Below are 21,432 nucleotides of genomic sequence, written 5' to 3' on the forward strand. Positions count from 1 at the left end.
GTGTCTGTCTGGTTGATGCATGACTGAATAATTTATGTAGATAGTTGAGTGCTCATGCATGACGGGGCTCAGTGAGGGAGCTTTGTGTTATGTGTGGGCTATAGAACGTCTGTGAAGTAGTTTCCCATCAGTAGGATGTCTTTCACTTGTTTTTCACTCATTCTCGTCAGTGCTGTATGTAAAATATATTTGCCATATAATACAATCACCCATTAGTTGAACCCTTTAATGTGCAGTAGAATAGTATTCTGTGTCTTAATTTCCCCCCATGGCATCAAATGCATGTAAGTAAATAAAATAGGTCAGTAGGTTTTCTTTCCAAATAGGTCATAATGCCTTCTGTTTCTATATCTTACGAACACTGATGGACAAAGTGTTTGACATCTGGAATCCACAGAAGGGAGGATAGGGATCTGTTTATCTTTCTCATGACTTCTGTCTCCATAATTCACCAAGAACTTCAGGACAGACTTTCCCAACATTAACAAACCCTCATTCTAAAGAGCTCACTTACAAAAATGTTGCCACTCTCTCATGTGCTTTTACAGTAGTACATTGTAACATGAGAGTGTTTTACCTTACATGCAGACATAGCCATCTCAGAGCTACGTTTCTGGCCTATGCATCAAAGTGGTTCCTCGCTGACTGGTTTTCACTGAATGCAGCAGCCATTAAACCTTATTAGCTGATTGCTGTGCTGCAGGCAGGGTCGACTTGGGGATCCATTAAACAGCAGGATCCCTGATCATGAGAGCAAAGCACATGCTGCAAGCATCCTACCATAAATATTTTTAGATATTCAGCAAACATTGGCAACACCAAGACAGTGTGAAGCATGGAATAATAATGTTTCACAATAACTATCTCACTTTTGTCAGCGTAGGTTTTCTATTTGAAACTAGCTTGAACAATATTCTGAGATCTAAATCATGTTGAAAGTGTCCCACTTATTCTGACTGAGTGTTTAAATTCACTGAAGCCTATGCCTCCCTTTTTTAGACTTGTTGGCGTTGAGTTTCCTTTGTGTAAACCTAACAAGGGTAGTGTTTGGAGAACTCTTCAGTCGGCTCTCGTCATCATCTGCCTTGGTGCCAAAGGTTGACAGAAAACTGGCGCCCACTCCCTGCCTTCATTTGTGGATTTATTGGGACATACGCTGTTTAAAAAAGGGCAAGGTAATTAAAAACATAACTAATTTAAAGAAAAAAACAATCACAAGTTGTGTTGCCACAATCCTGGTGACAATTTTATTGTGGTCCTGTAAATGAAAAGTCATTTGGTACAAAACAATTGTGTAATAGAATATTGAAATGAAAATGGACAACACCTACTGTACAGATAAAAATGTTGGCTGTGGCAACATATTCAGAACAGTGTGTGGTAAATATTAAGTGGTCTACTGGTGATCACCAACACTGAGGGAAGTATAAAATGACAATTAAAAAAAATTACAAAATGCAGATAAAAGTGCTGTAAACAAACTTCTTTACACTTTACACTTAAATGGAAGTCAGTTGCTTGGATACCACTTAAGGCAAGTGAAATATTGGATAAAGTTGCTACAAATAAAAGTTAGAAATTGTATATATAAAGCAGTTATACAGTACATATGACTTCTTAGTAATTTACATCTACATTAAATGCAGATAAAGTCAGCTGCGTTGTCGTGAGTCACCTTGACAAATGTCTTGATTCACTGAAAGATTTTATATTCAGTAACACACTGACCCATATTTTCACTCAACAGATGCCTTCTTACACTTAGATACACTTAGGCATATAATGTATTCAATCCCATATTCAGTCAACATCTCTGTAAGGTAGATAGCATGCTAAATATGCTAGCCTCTGGGTATTAACTCAGTCAGTTTATTTCAAGGTAATTTAGAAGAGCAGAGGTGACACTGCTTTGTGTTTAGTGAGGCAATGACAATAATGGATTGGATATAAAAGTGTTTTTCTTCTCTTTGAGTTGTCATACAAGGCACGAGGGTAGTGGTTTACAAACTAAGTCACTACACAAGCATTTGCTGCCCAGCAGAGCCTAAGTGGATTTAAAATTACATTAAATGTATTTGCACACTTACATGTACAGTACGACGATACAGATTGCACACAAGCCTTAAGAGCTTTTGTTGAACATAGCAACACCACAAAAAACCTATGATATGTCCAGTAGCACATTTACACTGAGTGGTAGTCTTGCCTAGCTTCAGGGAACCCTCATATTTAACATTGTGTACAGTCCTCAAAACTCTGCAGTTGTTTAAAAATGTTCACAATTGACTGCACATTTGACCCTTTCTTATAATTTGGGAGCGTTGCCAGCACCAATTACTGAGCACAGTAACTACTCCTGAAAAAGCCTCTATCAACACTGACATAAGGAAGCTGAATGAGGCATTTGTTTTTTTTTTGGGAGGAAAAGTTGCTGGTGACCTATTCGAAACTACATCCTGTGAATAGGCCAATGTGTACAAAGAATTAAGCCTTAGAGTAAGTCAGTGGCCCCATGAAACCAGTGTGTGGTACCTTCAAATTTCACAAGCAAACTAAACTTCTTCCTCAGACTCGAATCTGGTATCCGTTCATGTCTGCAGACGATTTTTGCTCCAAGACCTTCTTCTCCCCTGAGGGACTGCAACAACAAAAACACAAATCAGAAACAGGACAAAGAGTTTTATTCACATAAGAAGGAAACTGTGACTAATTCAGAAAACACTCCTTTAGCTCATGAGACATCTGTGGTCCAAATCTTTTCCAGTGACTATAAAGATTACACATCAATGGTTATGGTGCCTGTATTTTTAGTGAAGACCTAAATTATCCAGAGCACATGATTAGTCATACCGTCTCTCAACACGGCTGATCCTGCGTATGGGGCTGCCTGGTCCTCTGAGGGGGGAACCCATGCTGTTTCTCCTGTCTTTGGTTGGAGAGGGAGGTACAGGCTTTCCTATCTGAAAAAACAGTTCACACAAAACTTCAATCACTTTAAAACATCACATGGGTGAGTTACACTATGCTTATGTCCTCATGGTACTGAGTGTCGGTCTTTAATGTGATTGTGCAGAGCACTCAGTGTAAAAGATCAGCTATTGATGGATTGAGCCAGCCATGCATGAGGCACGGCAGAGCAGAGTCAAGCCATCACATTAGTTTTATTATACACAGAGCTCAGCATCAAGGCAGCCTTCATTATGTTAGCATTAGAGGTGATGAGAGGGAGCATTGTTTGAGAGAAACCGCTCCTCAAACAGCAGGTTGACACTCAGTGTCACCGTGCGTGGACACAGCATGTCAAAGGAAACCTGATAAGGAGGAAGGGCAGTCCATCTGCTGCGGACAAATTATATTTCTCATCATTGCTTTTAGTCCTGCAAGGGCTCCATCAAATTGCACTAGTGTCCGCTGGAAAGTGAGAGTTCAGATAGAAGCATAAAGCAAAAGCTAAACATGCAAAAACATCTGCTTAATGTGTTCCCACATTTGCTATCTGCTTCTGCACTGCCATTCACCACGAAAACTCTTTTCATTACTGCACTGTACCTTCAGCCTCATGTCTCGAGTGTGTCTCTCCAGCTCCTTCCGCAGCTCCTCCTTGGTCAGCTTGTCTACATCCAGTATTGAGTGTTTCCACTCTATCTGCTCCACGCTGTGAGGGTCATGGGACACATACTGGCCGATCTTGACCTTGTGGAGGGTGTGCCAGTAGCCCCTGTAGGCTCCGTCATATTCCTGCACCAAGTCCATCAGTGTGCGGAACTCCAGGGGCTTGAACATGAGGTCCTCCCTCCGGCTCATGCCAAGAGCGCCGAAACGTCCCCCACTGTGAACTCCCAGCACAATGTGGTGGAAGTGGTTCCCTGAGAACTGAGACTTAAAGCTGAGGGGGAAGCGCTCCACACCCGGCATGTTGTTGGTGAGGTAACTGTATGAAGGTGGGGTCAAGGAAATGGATGGTTGAATGTCATAAAATGGCAAAAAAAATCCTGTCCAATCAATGCAGATTTGGCTCCTTGTTTTCAAGTGTTGTTAGCCTACTGCTTCCATAACATGTGGAGAATCCAAAGACATCTAGACACTTTGTTGAGCAATATTTGGAAAGCTGTCAGCCTCAGCAGTCATACTAATGAAACACACCATAACACAATTTGAAGACATAGCATCTAAATTGTCATGCAACATCATCTGTTGCTGTAAAGATACATCCCCAAGATCACCGCCTCCAGACATTTGATTGGCAGAGCCTCCCGCGTCATCTCCTTAGCGATGTCCATCAGCCTGTGCAGAAATATTGAACAAGAACATGTAATTCTGTGGTATAAGACACTAGTACACTGATGACTTGCAGTACAAATGACAGGAATGCACTGTTATTGATTTCATGCAGTCAAACAAAAACATTTTCCATGAGCCACAGAAATGAAATCTGTGCTACTTAATCTAATAAAGTGAGGTCAGGACAAGTGTGTTCCAGGCCACTGCTGATTGACATCAGCTTTGACTCACAAAGCCCTGGGATAAACCAGAGATACAGCTGATCTACATGCGTCAGCCATCAGCAACACAGGCTAAACCATAAGAAATCAACAAACAGTGCTGCTGACATCCCGTGACTGCTGCCACGAAGCTCTGTGAGTCTAACACTGATGATCATCAGCCTTGGGTTAAAAAGAAAGTTGGCTTACGCAGTAAGAGGACGACTCTTCTTGATTTCAAAAAACTGTGTTCCTGTGTGATTGTACCTGTGGGCCTCAGTTAAGATCATACTATAACAGAGCAACATCAGGCTGCTTTCAGTGAGGGGAAGAAACGACCTCTTTAACAGCTTTGTGTAATTCATAGGTTGTTGGTTAATTATGGATGAAAAGTCTGCTCTGACTGGAAATCAAGCTTTTGCTTAATATAGAATATAATACTACAGTGACCTACTTTCTCATGTATGGTCCATATCTATCAAAGTGTGCTAAAACAGTGGGTCAGTGGGATTAATAAACGGTTGTCTGTAAGTATTACACTTCTTATTTCACTCTTATATCCATTTGAGTAAGATCAGTGTGTAAAACGTATCTGTCTAACAATAAATGACAAATTAAGAAAAAACATTTAAATGCACTCAATAATCATTATTATGTTGTAACCAGCAAAAGGATACTGCAATTCCCTGATGTATTTCTGTATGGCTTCCAAGCGCTGTGGGATAGTGGTGGTAGGTTGGTATGTAGGCACACTCGGTACTGGAATCTGTGGGACAGAGGAGCCAAACAACTGCATTGCCATTGTACAATCCCAATATTCACTGCAGCTGGAGAATGTAGTATTGTTTGACCTCGATGCTCTTCTCTATTCAGTGTAACTAATGGTGGAAGTATCTTAATTGTTCTTTAACCAGTCTCATGAGAAATGACTACAAGGTCTTACACATCCATACAAACACAAAAGGTACTGTGCAGGGCAAATTGGAAAAACCGTGTGATGTATTTTATGACTATAATTACACTGGAAAAAATTTATCAGCAAAAATAATTATTTATAGTGTATTTAGAGGCACATGACTGTCTGTATTCCTGTCACTCATGTGGAACTGCATAGCAACACTGTAACTCAATATTTTCCCATAACACATGGGTGTAAACTGTTCCACATGGGTATCAGCTGCAACTTCACATATTCAACACTTTACCTTGGGCAGGTCAGTGGCACCCCGGATCTCCTTCCACAAAGCTTCACCGTTGGGGTGGATTCGAGCCACATGGCGCCACATCCTCTCCCAAGTCTCCTCATCCACCGGGAGTCCTCCTCTGTTCACATAGAAAGGCACCCCTCCATCCCTCAACTCTTCTTCACCTTCATCCTCCTGCTCCTCATCTCTCTCCTCCACTGAGCCCACGGTGGCCCTCAGCATCCCTCCTCCACCGGGAAGCCAACAGAGTCCTGGCACACAAATGTCCTGACTGATGCCTTGGACCCTTTCACTGGTTAATCTGCTAGCAAGTAGGTTCCCACAACAGATGGCCAACTCATGACATCCAGCAGCTTTGTGCCTACTAGTGTCTCTCAGAGTCAATGCAGTGCTGTCTTCAATGTAAAGGTGATCTGCTGTATATAAAACTCACCTCTGAAGATGAAGCAGGTGAATATGAAGCAATGATTTAATAAGTGGGTTACAAAAAATTCCTCTTATTTAGAATAAACAATGACTTTGCAGTAACTATTCAGCACTTTGGTAAAAATCTATCAGCCTGTAGGCCATCCAAAATTCAGCTATTGATATAAATGTATAGATTAAGACACTTAGCCTTTAGAAGTGCAGCTTGTTATAATGATCACCAAGCAAACACAAGCCCGCCAATGTAACGCTATCACTGCCTATAAGAGGATTGACTCTGCAGACAACAAAGTACTGGAAATGACTAATTCCCTGTACCGTTAGAGGTCATTCACACCACAGATATCCAGCAAATCACTGCTCTAGTACAATCCCAACACGACGGTCCTTCTACGTCCACTGCAAGTCCGCTTCACCACATTATCTCCTTCCAAGTCAACCGGTTCATTGTTCATGCAGATGCTCTTCTTGGCTTCAGTGACTGCGGGTTGGATTCACGTCCAACGAGCCGCTCAGACACTCCCAGACCTCCGCGTACTGCGCATGCTCTATACTTAGCAACGCATGATCTCAGCCGTGACAAATGCTGCATTCAGGTGCTGCTCGCGAGGTGTCAAACTGAGATCCGCTTTATATCTACATAATAAAATCCCATATTCAACGTTATTAACAGCACCTAAATGCACCATTTTTTTGGGGTGGTGGGGCGCTTGTACTGTACTGTACTGTACTAATTCAGTCGTGTAGCGTCTCCTACTGTGGCGGAAGGCTGAATGAAATACATTCAAATGAAAACTTTAGCTATTGAAAAGAGACAATGTTGTTTATTTATATTGGATGCCAAAGAATGAAAAAAAACATTGTTTTTAACATCAGTTTAAATTCCAACATGGTAATGTCACATTCCACTTAACTAATGATTAATCTGTCAAGCTATACTAGTGTTATATTTACATTGAGTTCTTCCATATTTTCTATTATACATTTCAATGGGCTAAACTGTAGGGAAAAAAACAAGCAATAAAACACATTTCCATTGTAGTTACAGTCAAACTTCAAATAGGATAAAGGGAAACAACAGTGTAAAATATGAACTCAAAATTCTTTATCTATCTCATAATAAATTAGTATCTCTGCTCATATAGAAAACATATTTTGAGTGTTGGAAAAAAAAAACTGAAGACTGAGGAGAACATGCACTGCAACAGTTCATTTATTCTTGAAACAAAATATTTTATAAGAAAAACAACACTTTAAGTAGTTTTCAGTTCCATCAAACACACCCCATCCCATCCTCACCAAATCAAACTTCAAAACATAACATTTTCAATATGCATAAAAGGAAAATAATATTAAACAGGAAACTTCAGTCCATTTACAGGTGCAGCTCAGCTGTAAAAATATTAAAATCTTGGAGCACCATAGTCATCAGGCATCCGTTCAATATTATACCTGTATTTAAAAATAGAGGGAAAAAAAGTGTGTTTTAATGAAGCTGGTACTGACTCCAGAACAAAGTTTTGCATTTTGCACAAAAAAAAAGCACACAAACAAAAAGGTGATATAATATTCGTGGTATACCTGTGGTTTGAGATGTACATGATGGGTACGCCAGGGATCTTCCTGACTCTTCTCTTAAGATCTCTGTCCACAGTTGCCAGGATGTAACACTTGTGCTGTAGAAATATTTTTATGCGAGTTATAGCTGCCCTTCAGTACCAAAACTACACAGTGTGACATAACATATGTAATGTGACTACGCCACCAGCAGCTGGTTTCAGATGGGTGTTCTGTCACTAGTAGCAAGCACCACTGGCACACTTCCATGGCAGTTTAACTGACATTATCAAATCCAGTCTTTTGTCAAATGTGTGCACACTAATCAGGTCACTGGTTTGATTCCAAGCTCAAAGTGTCCTTATGCAAGTGTCCTTGGGCAGGATAATGATACCCTAATGTATCATTGGTGTGTCTGACGTCACTAATACAACATCCTAAATGACTGTTTAACTGCTGGGATAAGTGTCAGTAGGTTCTGCTGCTGTTATTTTGCACAACAAACATACATGCTCTTACTCATATTGTGGAGCTCATCATTCAGTGAATACTGACATTCCATGACATGTATGTATGTATGACTAAAACTGTACATTAAAGTATATTACCTGTGTTACCCGTTGGACTAAACAGTCATCGGCATATGTTCCCTTGTGTGTGCACGGCAGGCGCTCAAACCTTGGATCTTTGGCTATCCTGCAATAACAAAAACAAGCAAAAAATGTAATGATAAAAATAATTTATGAATGAATTCAATAGGTTCATCTGCCCAGTGCCATTTTATACCACACATCTTTGTACCTGAGCGCAACTCTGTACTTCATTCCAAGCTTCTCAATCTCAGCCATCACACAGTCTGTGATATATGGGATACCTGGATAGGATGAGATTTCAGAAAAAAAATGAATGACCATTTTAGAACTATTTTTGCTGAATCATTATAATATATGATTAATATTGTAAAAAAAAAAAAAAAAAAAAAAAAAGATGCTCATCCTCATATTAATTCCCCCTGGACAACAGTACTTACATTTGGCATACAGACAATCCATCATAGATTGAACAATGTCCAGTTTGGCCTTGATAGAGAAGTTGATGAAATTGGTGTCGACAAGAATGTGGTATGGTGGACCGAGCTGAGTGTTGTACTGGAAGAACAGGCATGATGGGTACTTTGTCCTGCATACAGAGTTAAAAGAAGTCAAATTAAGAGCCATCAACCAGAAGTTATCATCCAATTCAAGCTTTTGTGTGACCGACTTACACTTCTCTCTCCTTAAGCTCCGAGGGGTCTTTCTTCTTTTTCTCTTTTGCTTTAGCTCGGTCTTTCTCTTTTCTACAAAACAAACAAGAACTTATAAGGCTTGAATACATCTTCCACATTTCACCAGCAATTGCATGTTCTGCTGGATTAATAAACTTCATAGTGATGGAGGAGCTGGTTAAACCAGGGGTGATTTGGGTTGACAACAGAGAATAATTATTAAAACAAACCAAAACTCACATTCTATGATCTTTCAGATTAATCATTCTCTTCATTGCAGCAAACTTCTTTGTTTTCTGCTTTGCCTACATTGAAAAAAAAATGTTTAGAACATAAATCACAAACAACAGTTTATACTATATTGTTTGAAAGTTGGAGAAGAAATGATTGTAACTGTGTTAGTGGACGGTTAGAGGGAGAGTCCACCTATCAATACAATGCTGGCACGGGGTCTTTATTGAATATCAACGACTGTCCCACAGCTGAACATACAGGAAAACAAAGGTTGACTATAATATGATCGAGTGAAGCCGTTCAACTGAAACGATATTGACATTTACTGAAACAAACACTGAACTCGTTAGTTACACAGCAAGAGGTTAAATCAAAACTCAGGCTATATTCACGATCGCAGCCTTTTGGAAACCAACTGCCAATTGTGTTTATGATTATGTTCAGACCAAGCTCCTTAGACTGATATAAACTATATATTTAGATGAATAGTCATCGTAGGTAGCGCTGTATGTGTAGGTATAGCTTACTTAACGTTAGGCTAGGCTAGGTAACTTAGCTCAGTGGCTTCCCTGGAAAAAAAAATTCAATGCCTTATTAATATACTAAATGTCATATTTTAAGAGACACCAGCTATCAAGACAGCCGTGGAGTAGATGTCATACAGTTTTAGATTACTTACCATGCTTTAAATTTGAGAAACAGATCTCAGTAGCTGAGTGAAACTTGCTCCCCTTCCCCTCGTGTATCGATGCAATTTCTGGTGACGTAATCAAAAATCGACACCTTTTCTGCGCATTTTCCGGACTGCGAAGCTAATGTCTAACGGACGAAGGTAGATGCTGTTTTTAAAAGCAAAAATGAAGGACATTTTTGCATTTACAGTTTTGCTTTGTGTAGCTGTGCTATTGCAAGCGGATTCTTGTGAAGGTCTTGTGATGTGCATCTTGATAACCGCCACGGGTTGGAAACGAGCTTTCTGAAATTACGCTGACATTGTTGGCTAACTTGGCTAGCCGCTAGCATCGTTCGCCAGTCAACTAAGGCTGCTGTAGCCGTTTGTCATGCTAACGATGCTAAAATATGTTAGCATTAGCTGCTAGCTTTACCTAGCGCCCCAGGTGTCAATAGACAGGCGAGAATTGATGATATTGCATTTTTGAAACGCCATTCAAGGCACTGTCCAGTGAACTTTACCGAAGCTGTTTGAAGAGGCGATGTAGCTTTCTGTTTGTTAATGACAGTGGCAGCGGATGACATTTGGAAACGTTTTGACACCTGAGCTAGCACGTCTAGACAGCTCCTCATCCTCAGAGCCATCACCATCATCTGGACTTGTCGGTGGATGGGATTTAGAGTGTAGTAACTCTTAAATTGACCTGGTTTCTTTGATAGTTAAACAGAGGCTGGTGAGAGTTTTGTGACTATTGTTTAGCCAAGTTGCTCATGCATATTTCAGTGCTGTGGAGTAATGTTTTTCTCCCATCAGCCAACACTTCTCCAGGGTGACACTTAAATATTTATGCTTTCTTGGCAGAGCAGTTTACAGTTGAAGCTACTAGGCTCAATCATTTCTCATGTTTGACTAGTGCCCCTCGTTAGAATCCATCTCTTGAAAGCCAAAGTTTTTTGTTGTGTATTTTTTTTGGTCTAGCAGTTTTGAACCTAAGCAGTTTTGTCTTCTATTATTGTAGGAAACTTGACTAGCTTCCTGTTACATGACACTTTTCCTTTGAGCACGAAGAGGTCTGAGTGAAGGCTGAAAGATGGTCTGATGGACCGCCGCTTCTTCCTGACCTTCCTCTTCTGCTCAGTGTCGTGGATATTCTTCTGGGAGGTACGCTGGAAGAAAGGAAAAGAGAGTCAGATTCAGGAATGGCTCCAAGGACATAGCCTCTCTCAATACAGGCACTTATTTGAAGGTCAGTGGGTTACAATTGTTTCATATTACATTACCAATACAGCACAGAAGTTTGGTTGATGGTTTTATCCAGGGTGAAGTAAGCAGATGTAGCTTCTGTAATATACACAAGGAAACTTCTGCATGACAGCTTATGTTGGATGAAAATTAAACAGTTTCTTGGAGAGAATACTTTCTCCAGCACCCATCCTAGTTTCTGCAGAAATATCAGAGATAATGTCATGTTTAAATTAATTTGAGCTATGTTTAATGTAGTGAGAATGTATTGCTTATTGCTTTGACCCTGGTCAATTTTTTGGTTTTGAAACACAAAAGTTCAGGCTTATGAGATGCAACTGGCATGTATGCACAATCAGCACAGACTTAGATACTCATTGTAATAGACTTTAATTAGTATTTAAGCTTGTGCTATGGCATTAGTTATGCTGATTTTCTGGTCAGTATTTGCATGGGGATTTTTATTTGCTGTTCATGTGTCATCCAGATGTACAGACACTGGAGGAACTGAGTCTGAGTGTACTGAGTCGCCTGGAAGAGGTGGTGAAGGAACAGCAGCGCTGGAGGGAAATTGCAGAGGCCCACATCCAGCTGCTGCGAGACTTTGCCTTCCAGGAGTGGCTTTGCTCTCAGAACCTGGAGCACTATTACCATACGTAAGCAATGAAAGGTCTTAACTTCAGCATTTACACCAATCAGGCAAACAGTCGTGAGCAGCCGTCCTTTTTCAGAAACAATTACTTGTTGGCATGTCATAAATGTAGATTGTCCCTGGCATGTTTTTTAATGTCTTGAATTGGTTAGGTGGTTATGGTCATGTTTTATGCTGGTTAACAAAGACTCTGTTTATTTATATCCACTTGAGGGCTGCCGCTTCAATCATGGTTAGCCGAGTTTGCTGACACTGAGCTGTGGAGGCTGCAGTGTTTCAGAGGGTCACTGCAGTAAAAAGTATTCTTTAGAGGCTGTTACTGTGAGACCCTGCAGCAATGCAGATGTTTGTGTGTGTGTGTGTGTGTGTGTGTGTGTGTGTGTGTGTGTGTGTGTGTGTGTGTGTGTGTGTGTGTGTTTTGTTTGGATGCTCTCTATTGATGCAGTCAGAACCTGCTATGATAGGTAGTTACTACTTTATCATAACACTGTCTGTTTGTCCTGCCTATGTTTGAGAAAAGTGCGTTTTAATGTTTGTAGAGGTCAGTATTGTTTCTCAAAAACACATAGTATCATGTTTTTAAAGAAAATTGTACGACATTTCTAAAGGGACACAATGTCACATTTGTGAAGGTCATGACTGTCACACTGTCGCCGTCTGCATTGCCGATTTTGATTCACTGGACATAAAATTACTCACATAATTATTGCTGAGTTTCAGTTCACTAACTGTGTAGTAACCAAAGATGATCTTTGCATTCATTTGCTTGCTAAAAATAAACTGTAAATGGGGAAGATTAAGCTGCAGACTCACATAAGCCTCTCATTGCTTCTCAGAAAAGTAGTGTTAGTAAGAGTTGGATGTTGGAAAGATGCAATTGTATAGTTAAATTAGAAATGAAAAGAGGATGATGGTTTTGTTTGGATTACTATCATTATCATAATAATTGACCTCAAACACACGGTAGATAATCAGCCCCATTACACATGTAAACCGGACACAGCAACGCACTTGTTAATTCATATTTTAAAATATCTATTTTTAGTGTGTATTTTTCTATTATTTCAGATTTTATTTTATAGAGTTATATATTATTTTCTACCATCATTTTGGCCATGATGACCAAACTATGAACGGTTATAGCACAAGCACATCCCTAGTTTAAACAAAGACACAATGTTGCACTAGTAGATTTACAATAGGAGATTAAGTTTTGGTTTTAATGGTTACAACCATTTCTCCACTAAGCATTTTCTCCTGTTGACCTTTCCCTGTAATGAAGCCTTGCTGCTTTAGCCTTTTAGTAAGAGCAGATGCAACATGCCGCACCATCTCACTAAAGAGTTTAGCTGAAAAGATCAAGGTTACTCTCGTGCAGAGTTTAAAAAAAAAATAGTGTTTGTTTAGTGTGTGGGATACACTGTTGTTTGGAGTTAAGTCAGCAGACTTGATCAATAGACTTTGGGTAACACTTTGTGGTGAGGCCAGAGTTGTGTTCTAAAGGCTGTACTACTGTAGGCAGTGCTACCATTCCTGTCAATTATCTACTTAATCTATTTTCACTTTTGTTTTCCACTGCAGACTGAAGACCTTGGGTTGCATGAATCTGGATGATCTGTCCCTTTTTGACAGTCAACTGCAGCTGTCTTTAGCTGCCTGGGGCTACTACTACGAAGACTACATTAAGTTGTCCACAGGCATCAAGATCCTCCAGACTTCTAGGGGGAGTCGAGACCAGGACTACGAGATCCGGCTGGTGCACAGCCTTGCTGAGAGGCGTCTGAATGAGAAGTGGTCAATTGGTGAGACTCCGATCTCCAATCATTTTCTGACTCAGACTGGTTTTAGTTTGGGGTTGCTTGCTACAGCTGAAGTGCATAGAGAGGCATTTAGATATAAGACATAAACATAAGATGGCCGGACTGTTGCCAAGTGTTTTCACAAATGTTATTACTGCAGACGTCGTAGATCGTTTGAATGTGACTCAAAAGCCTAAAGGAGAAGTTCAATGTTGCTTCATCTGTTTGTACGATTCAACAAATTGTACAGTTCAACATCTATTTGTTTTTCTGTCCTCTTCTCTCTGAACGTTGTTACATTATAGCATTCCTTATGCAGAGCCATAACCCTTGTTACACTGGTATTGTTGCCCAGGGTGTGGTATTACCTTCCACTCAAAACTGGCCACTTAAATCACGCCATTTCTTGACATTTAATGTTGCTTCATTTGGCAGAAAACCCACGTAAACTATAGTGGTCCAGTGGTTGTATAACCATGACACAACGTCTTAAAAAGAGAAGGAAGTGCAACCATCAAAATTTAACCTGCTTGCCCAGAGCAGGAAGTGTCTATTGTTTTCATTTTAATAATTCATCGGTACAATATCCATTTGTCTTTTCAGCGGGAGCGCTCATATTTGGCTGTACTGTGGCACTGTGCTTCTTGATAAGGGACCTCATGTTTTACGTGATTGGTGAGTCCAGTGTTCGCTGTTTGGGTTGGGCTGATATGGCCTGTCCTGGAATTTCTGCTACGTGGCTCACACTCTCTCTTCCCTCAGGCACATACTTCAGCTGTGACCTGGTACCACAGGTTTTACAAATGTCTTTTATTCTTTTATAGCCTGAGGACTTCTCAAAATTTGGTCCTTTGTCAAATGTTAATCGTTGCTCTGGTTAAATACTTTCTCAAATAATAAAGCATCCACTCATTTACCACCATATTTACAACCATATAAAAATAGCTTGCATTTATTGCAAACACATTCTAACTTTTAACAAATTGTCTCTTGCATTTATTCCCTTCTTGTGGCAGGTGGAATTACTGTTTCCATCATAGCGTTCGTCTTTACCATCAAGTTCCTCTGTGAGCTTGCAGCGAGGGTTGTCAGCTTCCTGCAGAATGAGGATCCAGGTCGACGCGGTGACCGCAGCATCTACGACTATGTCCGGGGCAACTACCTGGACCCACGCTCCTGCAAGGTGTCATGGGACTGGAAGGAACCGCAGGAAGTTGGGCAGACTATGAGCTTCAGAGTCCAGGTGATAATTAATTCCTAATGTGTCGAAGCTAAAGATGTTCTGCACATCTTGTTTTTAGTCTCATTGACTTTCTTACAAGTGTCTGATTCATGCAGCAGTGTCAAGAATATTTTGTTTGCAGCATTATGTTCAGAAATGTAAAATTGACTTGTGTGTCTTCTGTATTAAATCTAACTCCCTTTATATGTCTGTCTGCTCAGCTGTTCTATAAGAATGGCCAACCTTTCCCGGCCCATCGACCTGTGGGACTGAGGGTCAACATCACCCACATCGAATTGGCTCTGGACATCCCTGTTACACAGGAGGTTCTGCAAGAACCAGAGTCCAATGTAGTCAAAGTAGCCTTCACAGTGCGCAAGGCTGGACGCTATGAGGTTGCTGTCAAGCTGGGCGGCCTCAATGTAGCCTACAGCCCTTATTATAAGATATTCCAGCCAGGTATGACTACGCTATAGGTTTAAGAGCCAACCTGTATTTTGCTTTGTGTAATTTAACAATATGACAAGTTTGTATTCCTGATTGTATATTTTTCTGTTCTTTTGTTCACTCCAGGTACAGTTGTCCCATCCAAAACCAAGATAGCCTACCATTTCTCCACCCTGGTGCTAATAAATGGCCAGCAGCACACTTTGCAGATTGAACCCAGGGATGAGTATGGAAACCCCACCAGCAACTCCACATCTCTCACAGATGAAGCCAACTACAGCGTCCATGTGCACTCTGTATGGGAACAAACCCCTTTTCTATTATCCATTAAACTGTAATTTGGAGATTTATTTCTTGATTATGACTGTAAAAATGAAAGCCAGCCTTTGTTTTCAACCTTCTGTTCCCAATTGCACAGTCACTAGCTTTACAGCAGAACAGGTTCTTACAAGTAATTCCCAACATTCTGAGCTGGGATTCATTTTAGTTTTCCTGTTCTTCCAGCTGGGCACAGTGGATGATGACAGTTTGGAGGAGTACTACAGTAAGTCAGTTTCACTCAATAAACAGCAGTGCCAGGTTCTGCTGAGACTGACCCTGAGGAAAACAGGCTGTTTCAGGGCCCGCATCTCCTACAAGGACCAGCCGCTCAGCAACGGGGAATTTGACATAATTGTTCTCAGTGGTGAGCAGCCTTTCCTCATGCTGAGGAAAAAAATACACTACTATAGAATAAAGTCATCCTGGGTTTTCAAAGCCTAATACTCATACTCGCATTGCGTATTACAGAGAATGAGAAAGCCTGTGTGGAGAAGAATGTGTCCACTCCAGGCATAAGTATCTACTTTGAGGCATACCTGTACAGCAGTGGGAACTACAGCAGTTCGTCGTGGCAGTTACCAGCCTCCTCTTTGCTGGCTCCCCAGCGGAGGCCCTCTATGGGAGAAGAGGAGGATGAGCATGACTCTCCTGTGGAGGGACAACCTGAGAAGGTCAAGAAACCAAAAAAGGTCTACTGTTACATATCGCCAAAGGTAAGTGGTCAGATTTTAATGGTTGCATTTGATTGGTATGATTTTTCTTCAACTCTTGGTTTTGTCTATATAAGTAAATGAGAGACTTTATGTCCAACAGCAACTATCCGTGAAGGAGTTCTACCTGAAAATAATTCCGTGGCGCCTTTTCACCTTTCGAGTATGTCCAGGAACAAAGGTAAGCAGAGCAGATGTCAGAAAACTCTGGAGAACCGGCCTCTCTTATTTGGTTTGTACAGGCTCGCTGTAATTCCTCTGCTTTCTTCTCAGTTTACCTATTATGGTCCTGATCCGATTCACAAGTATCTAACTCTAGTGGTGGATGATGGGATACAGCCTCCTGTGGAGCTCAGCTGCAAAGACAGGAACATCATGGCTGCCACCTTCATTCGCTTCCTGCACAAGAACATTGGTTTGTTTCAGTGTGATTAATTTTGCCTCGAGCCGCACTTCACAAATACCATCTTTTGTGGAGACAGTGTAGGTCGCTGTGTAGCAGTAACATGATGGTATTATCAACAGGTGGCTCTGAAACGTTCCAAGACAAGGTGAACTTCTTTCAGCGTGAACTCAGACACATCCACTCCAAGAGACCTCGCACCAAGACCTGCCTAAAAATCACTCGACACTCCATTCTCGATTCAGTGAGTGCTTCTTTACTGTATTACGAAGCTGTTTCATAATATGTGCACAATGAAAATAGTCATGTAATCGTAACACTCTTGTGACCCCAGTGATAAATTTAACTCTCATTTATTTTTCCTTCTTGTTGCTGCTCAGTCCCTGAAGGCTACAAGGAACTTCTCAGTGTCAGACTGGAGTAAGAACTTTGAGGTTGTGTTTCAGGATGAGGAAGGTAAACAAAACATCAGCTTGTGTATTGAGAATTTTACACATTTTTGCTGTTGCAGCAACAATTTCAGACCAGTAAGGTCTTAAGATTACATCCTGATGAAAGTCACAGACACAGTAATTCATTAAGGTGACCACACTGCTAACACTTTTCACATTTTTTCGGCAGCTTTGGACTGGGGCGGGCCTCGCAGGGAGTGGTTTGAGCTGATTTGCAAGACCCTCTTTGACACTTCCAACCAGCTGTTCACGCGCTTCAGCGACAACAACCAGGGTCTTGTAAGTTTTTTTTTTTTTTTTTTTTTTTTTTTTTGTTAAACCACCTTTAAAAGAACTTATGTATTTTTGTCTCCTCTTAAACTACATACGTGACATGCGAAATAAAAGAATTAACATCTATTTTGCAGGTGCACCCAAATGCTGACAGGCCGCCCCACCTGCGTCTGAAGATGTACGAGTTTGCGGGCCGTGTGGTAGGGAAGTGCCTGTATGAGTCTGCCCTGGGTGGGGCCTACAAACAGCTGGTCCGAGCTCGCTTTACACGTTCCTTCTTGGCACAGATCATTGGCCTAAGGATGAACTACAAGGTATGGAACAAAATACATTCCCACAGAGAAGACTCATTCCTTGGACGTTGGAAGGTCATGTTTTCATTGTTTAACTTCTGGTGTCAGCTGGTCTGTCTCATCACTTTAAAATTCCTAGCAAAGCCAGGAAACCTGATTTGTTTCCTGGCATTATTTATTTCATGGAGAACTAGCCAGTGTGTTTTGCTGTTTATCCAACTTCCTAAGATTTCAAAGCTGAAGATTAAACGAGACCCAATCGTTTTGTTTTTTTATCCTTCCACCGACAACATGAAATGTCATGTTTATTTGAAAACGTCATTTTCTTGCGTTTTTTTTTTGGGGGGGGGTTATTTTCCACACGCAGTACTTTGAGACTGACGACCAGGAGTTCTACAAAACTAAAGTCTGCTTCATCCTAAACAATGACGTGAGTGAAATGGACCTGGTGTTTGCCGAGGAGAAGTACAGCAAGTCAGGACAGCTGGAGAAGGTGAGGCAACACTTTTGGAAAGGAACCTCCTCTTTTATCCCTGATGTAATTTCACAGGAGATAGGAGCAATAAACCAAACAAAAGAAACCATATTGCTTGTTTGGCAGGCAGTTTGGTTTTTTTTCTTAAAGAGAGGGAGTGGTGAGTTTACATTAAGTTTTTAAACCTTTTCAAACTTTGTTTTTGTTGTTCAGTTATAAGATTCCACATAATAACTGGCTGTGTAACTCCCCATCCTGACACAACCTCACAAGCTGACTCCAACCCCCTCCTTTTAATTAGATACACACTTTTTAGCTTTTAAATTGATTAAATATTTATAATGAGGCTGACAAGTGTGTGACAGCCAAACACACATTCAAGAAAGTGTCTGAACTACAGTATATATTCTAATCCCATCTCTACCATCTTACCTTTACTGACCGTTTTTGAGAGCCGCACAATGACAGAATTTTAATCTTGTTTTGTCATTTGTGGTTTTACTGTTTTTTATTTATTTCAGACATATATCTGACACATGTTCTCTTGCAGGTGGTAGAGCTGATATCAGGGGGAGCTCAGATCGCTGTCACCAATGAAAACAAGATGCATTATCTCAACCTGCTGGCACAGTACAGACTGGCCAGCCAGGTGAGAGATGAGGTGGAACACTTCCTGAAAGGTAAGGGAACTAGCACAGCTGCAGGCTGCAATTTTTTTTGCCAATTCCTCTAATTTGACGTCTCCGGTAATGTGCGTGTAATTAGTGTAATTTCCTGATCAATTGCAGGTTTGAACGAACTGGTTCCAGAAAACCTGCTAGCCATATTTGATGAGAATGAGTTGGAGGTATGTGTGATGTTTATAATAAAAATCCTTTTGCTCTTTTACAACATGACTGGGTAATTATAATTTTTTCCTTCTAATCTCTTCAGCTGTTGATGTGTGGCACCGGTGATATAAATGTGCAGGACTTCAAGGCTCACGCCGTGATTGTCGGAGGATCATGGCACTTCAGAGAGAAAGTATGTCATGGAAAATCTCTGTCTTCCTTTTCTCCTAACAGCAGAACAGTGATGAAAATGTCTGAGCATGTTGATTTTCTGTTGCTACAGGTGATGAAGTGGTTCTGGGCTGTGGTGTCCAGCTTCACCCAGGAGGAGCTGGCGCGTCTGCTGCAGTTCACCACAGGCTCCTCTCAGCTTCCACCTGGGGGATTCAACACTCTTTGCCCCTCCTTCCAGATCATTGCCGCCCCCACACACAGCACCTTGCCCACTGCACACACCTGGTGAGTAGGAAAACACAGGCAGATATATTTAAAAGACAAGGCTGGTGTTGTTCTACATGTTTCTTACTGGCTCCATATCCCATGAAATGGCCAAAACCAACAGTGTGTTAGTCTGTCTCACATCTCACTTTTTGACTTTAGCAGCAGCAGCAAGCTGCGTGCGTGCGTGCGTGCGTGCGTGCGTAATGAAGGAATTTGTCACCCAGTGCAACAGTGTGGGTCACTCATGTTTGTTTAATAGTTTTTGTACAACAATGGAGCTCTGTGGCACAGATGAATATGCTACATTATGCTAGGAAATACTTACAATAAAGTGATTGTTGGTTTTGGTCTTTTCATTTTATTTGTTAGCAATAAGAAAAATATAGAATATTATGTTTGATCACACGTAGCATTATATGTAAAAGTTACATTGATACTTAATCAGAATTTATACATCAGCTGACTCTTCGTGTTCCTCTTCTCTGTGCAGTTTTAACCAGCTGTGCCTCCCTACCTACGACTCCTATGAGGAGCTGCACAAGATGCTGAAGCTGGCCATCAGTGAGGGCAGTGAAGGCTTCGGCATGCTCTAACTGCTCCATCACTGACACTGTGGTTCCACTCGCACAAGAGGAGACCAGCACCGGCCTCTTCAGCGCACCAGTTCCTTGCATTCATCTGCATTTAACAGTTGGGCCCAGACTCCCTATAAGTACTCTCTCTCAGGATGAGAGGGCATTACAGGAAGTTGAGAAGGCTGAATTGGAATCAGGACTTGATCATATGAACTATAGTACTACTGTATATATAATAAAATATCTCGTTTTTGTAAAAAAAAAAAAAGAAAAAAAGAAAAAAAAGAAGAAAAAAAAGGAGACTACGGACTGCTGGAAAAGGTGAGGTTTGGGCTAATTTTATTTCTTAAAGCTAAAAGTTTGCTAAGTTTTATATGTTTGAAAGACACAGGATGCTAGAGCAAAGGCCTTGAGTATTACTGTATAATCGCTTATTTTGCAATTTGCAAACTGAGGAACACTTAAGTGCAACAGCAGCCTACATGTGATGTGGGTGACATGCATCTACAGCACTTTGGCCTTAATCGATCAGGGACTGATGTTTGTATGTAAATATCTAATATCACTCTTTTATTTCAATACTTGTACATACTAGTGTGTATACATACCTTTTCATCTTGTTACTTTTTGATTTGATGTTCAATGAGAGGGGATTTCTTTATTGTTGCACGTTTTGATGGGTTGAGAGTTTATATAATTTCTATAAGCTTTTTTGTTTTCTGGTAGAGATGAATGGGTTTTAAAAAGAAGCCAAGTAATTTCTATTGTTTGTACATGTTTTTAACTTATTGTGTCTTGAAAAAATATTTGTGTTGACCCATACTGTTGAAGCTGTTTATCTGGAGCGGTAAATGATTTTGTTGTTTTATAACCTGCCTTATTCATGCCCTTTGCCTCTGATTGTATCCAGAGAGGTGCGTAGGTGAGAGAAACATAGTTGACAATAATAGGTAAAAGTTATTGCGACATTTCTACCCCCCCCCCCCACAGAATTCATTGTGGATGTGTGTGTTGGTTGGATGTTGGGGAGAGTCCATATATAACAAACATTTTGTTATATATGCTTTGTGTTTTTTTTACTTTCTCCTTCACAGCCTTTTATGGGTTTACCTCAGAATCTCCTATGCCACCTATGCATCCTCTGACACAGGTGTATATGTGTTCATGCGCATGTAGGGCAAAGCATACACACACAGTTCGTTCATAGTTGCCTCCTTCCAACCCGTGACTGTCCAACCTTTAGCCATAATATCCCACATCCTCAGTACACAAAAGCATTATATCTTTTTGGAATATTCCCTGTTTGTTTTTCATTATGTTATTGTAAAACTATTTATTTTTAATGGTGTAAGCATCGTCTATATTCTGAGCCAACAGAATTGTTTTCTTAGGTTTTTTTTCCTGTTCATAATTGTTTAGCTGTCCCAGAGTTTACATGTTCATTAGCCATTTTGTAA

General features: G+C 40.7%; 3 protein-coding genes across 3 annotated transcripts; 1 reads left to right on the forward strand and 2 right to left on the reverse strand.

The window, feature by feature from the left end:
* Positions 1-1,261: 1,261 nt before the first annotated feature.
* On the reverse strand, positions 1,262-6,582 carry vash1 (vasohibin 1). Its single transcript, XM_022750778.1, has 7 exons — positions 5,687-6,582; positions 5,159-5,247; positions 4,692-4,748; positions 4,210-4,284; positions 3,550-3,931; positions 2,851-2,960; positions 1,262-2,638 (listed from the first exon to the last, which is right to left on the reverse strand). Exons 1-7 carry the CDS (start codon positions 5,906-5,908, stop codon positions 2,566-2,568), a joined length of 1,008 nt encoding a protein of 335 aa, XP_022606499.1. The 5' UTR covers positions 5,909-6,582; the 3' UTR covers positions 1,262-2,565.
* A 725-nt stretch (positions 6,583-7,307) lies between these two features.
* On the reverse strand, positions 7,308-9,925 carry fcf1 (FCF1, rRNA-processing protein). Its single transcript, XM_022750733.1, has 8 exons — positions 9,847-9,925; positions 9,174-9,238; positions 8,934-9,005; positions 8,700-8,848; positions 8,471-8,543; positions 8,278-8,365; positions 7,694-7,788; positions 7,308-7,564 (listed from the first exon to the last, which is right to left on the reverse strand). The coding sequence occupies exons 1-8, from the start codon at positions 9,847-9,849 to the stop codon at positions 7,516-7,518; spliced, it is 594 nt and encodes a 197-aa protein (XP_022606454.1). The 5' UTR covers positions 9,850-9,925; the 3' UTR covers positions 7,308-7,515.
* Positions 9,926-9,957: 32 nt separating this feature from the next.
* Positions 9,958-20,846, forward strand: arel1 (apoptosis resistant E3 ubiquitin protein ligase 1). The gene is made up of 22 exons (XM_022750692.1): positions 9,958-9,999; positions 10,859-11,086; positions 11,570-11,738; positions 13,316-13,536; positions 14,137-14,208; positions 14,550-14,776; positions 14,977-15,214; positions 15,329-15,498; positions 15,707-15,887; positions 15,992-16,236; positions 16,337-16,414; positions 16,507-16,648; positions 16,759-16,880; positions 17,017-17,092; positions 17,258-17,367; positions 17,496-17,675; positions 18,022-18,147; positions 18,680-18,809; positions 18,918-18,976; positions 19,063-19,152; positions 19,243-19,418; positions 19,891-20,846. The coding sequence occupies exons 2-22, from the start codon at positions 10,939-10,941 to the stop codon at positions 19,991-19,993; spliced, it is 3,063 nt and encodes a 1,020-aa protein (XP_022606413.1). The 5' UTR covers positions 9,958-9,999; positions 10,859-10,938; the 3' UTR covers positions 19,994-20,846.
* The last annotated feature ends 586 nt before the right edge of the window (positions 20,847-21,432 follow it).

This window comes from Seriola dumerili, unplaced genomic scaffold (assembly GCF_002260705.1).
Source record: "Seriola dumerili isolate Sdu_G_001 unplaced genomic scaffold, Sdu_1.0 BDQW01000149.1, whole genome shotgun sequence".
NCBI lineage: Eukaryota > Metazoa > Chordata > Actinopteri > Carangiformes > Carangidae > Seriola > Seriola dumerili.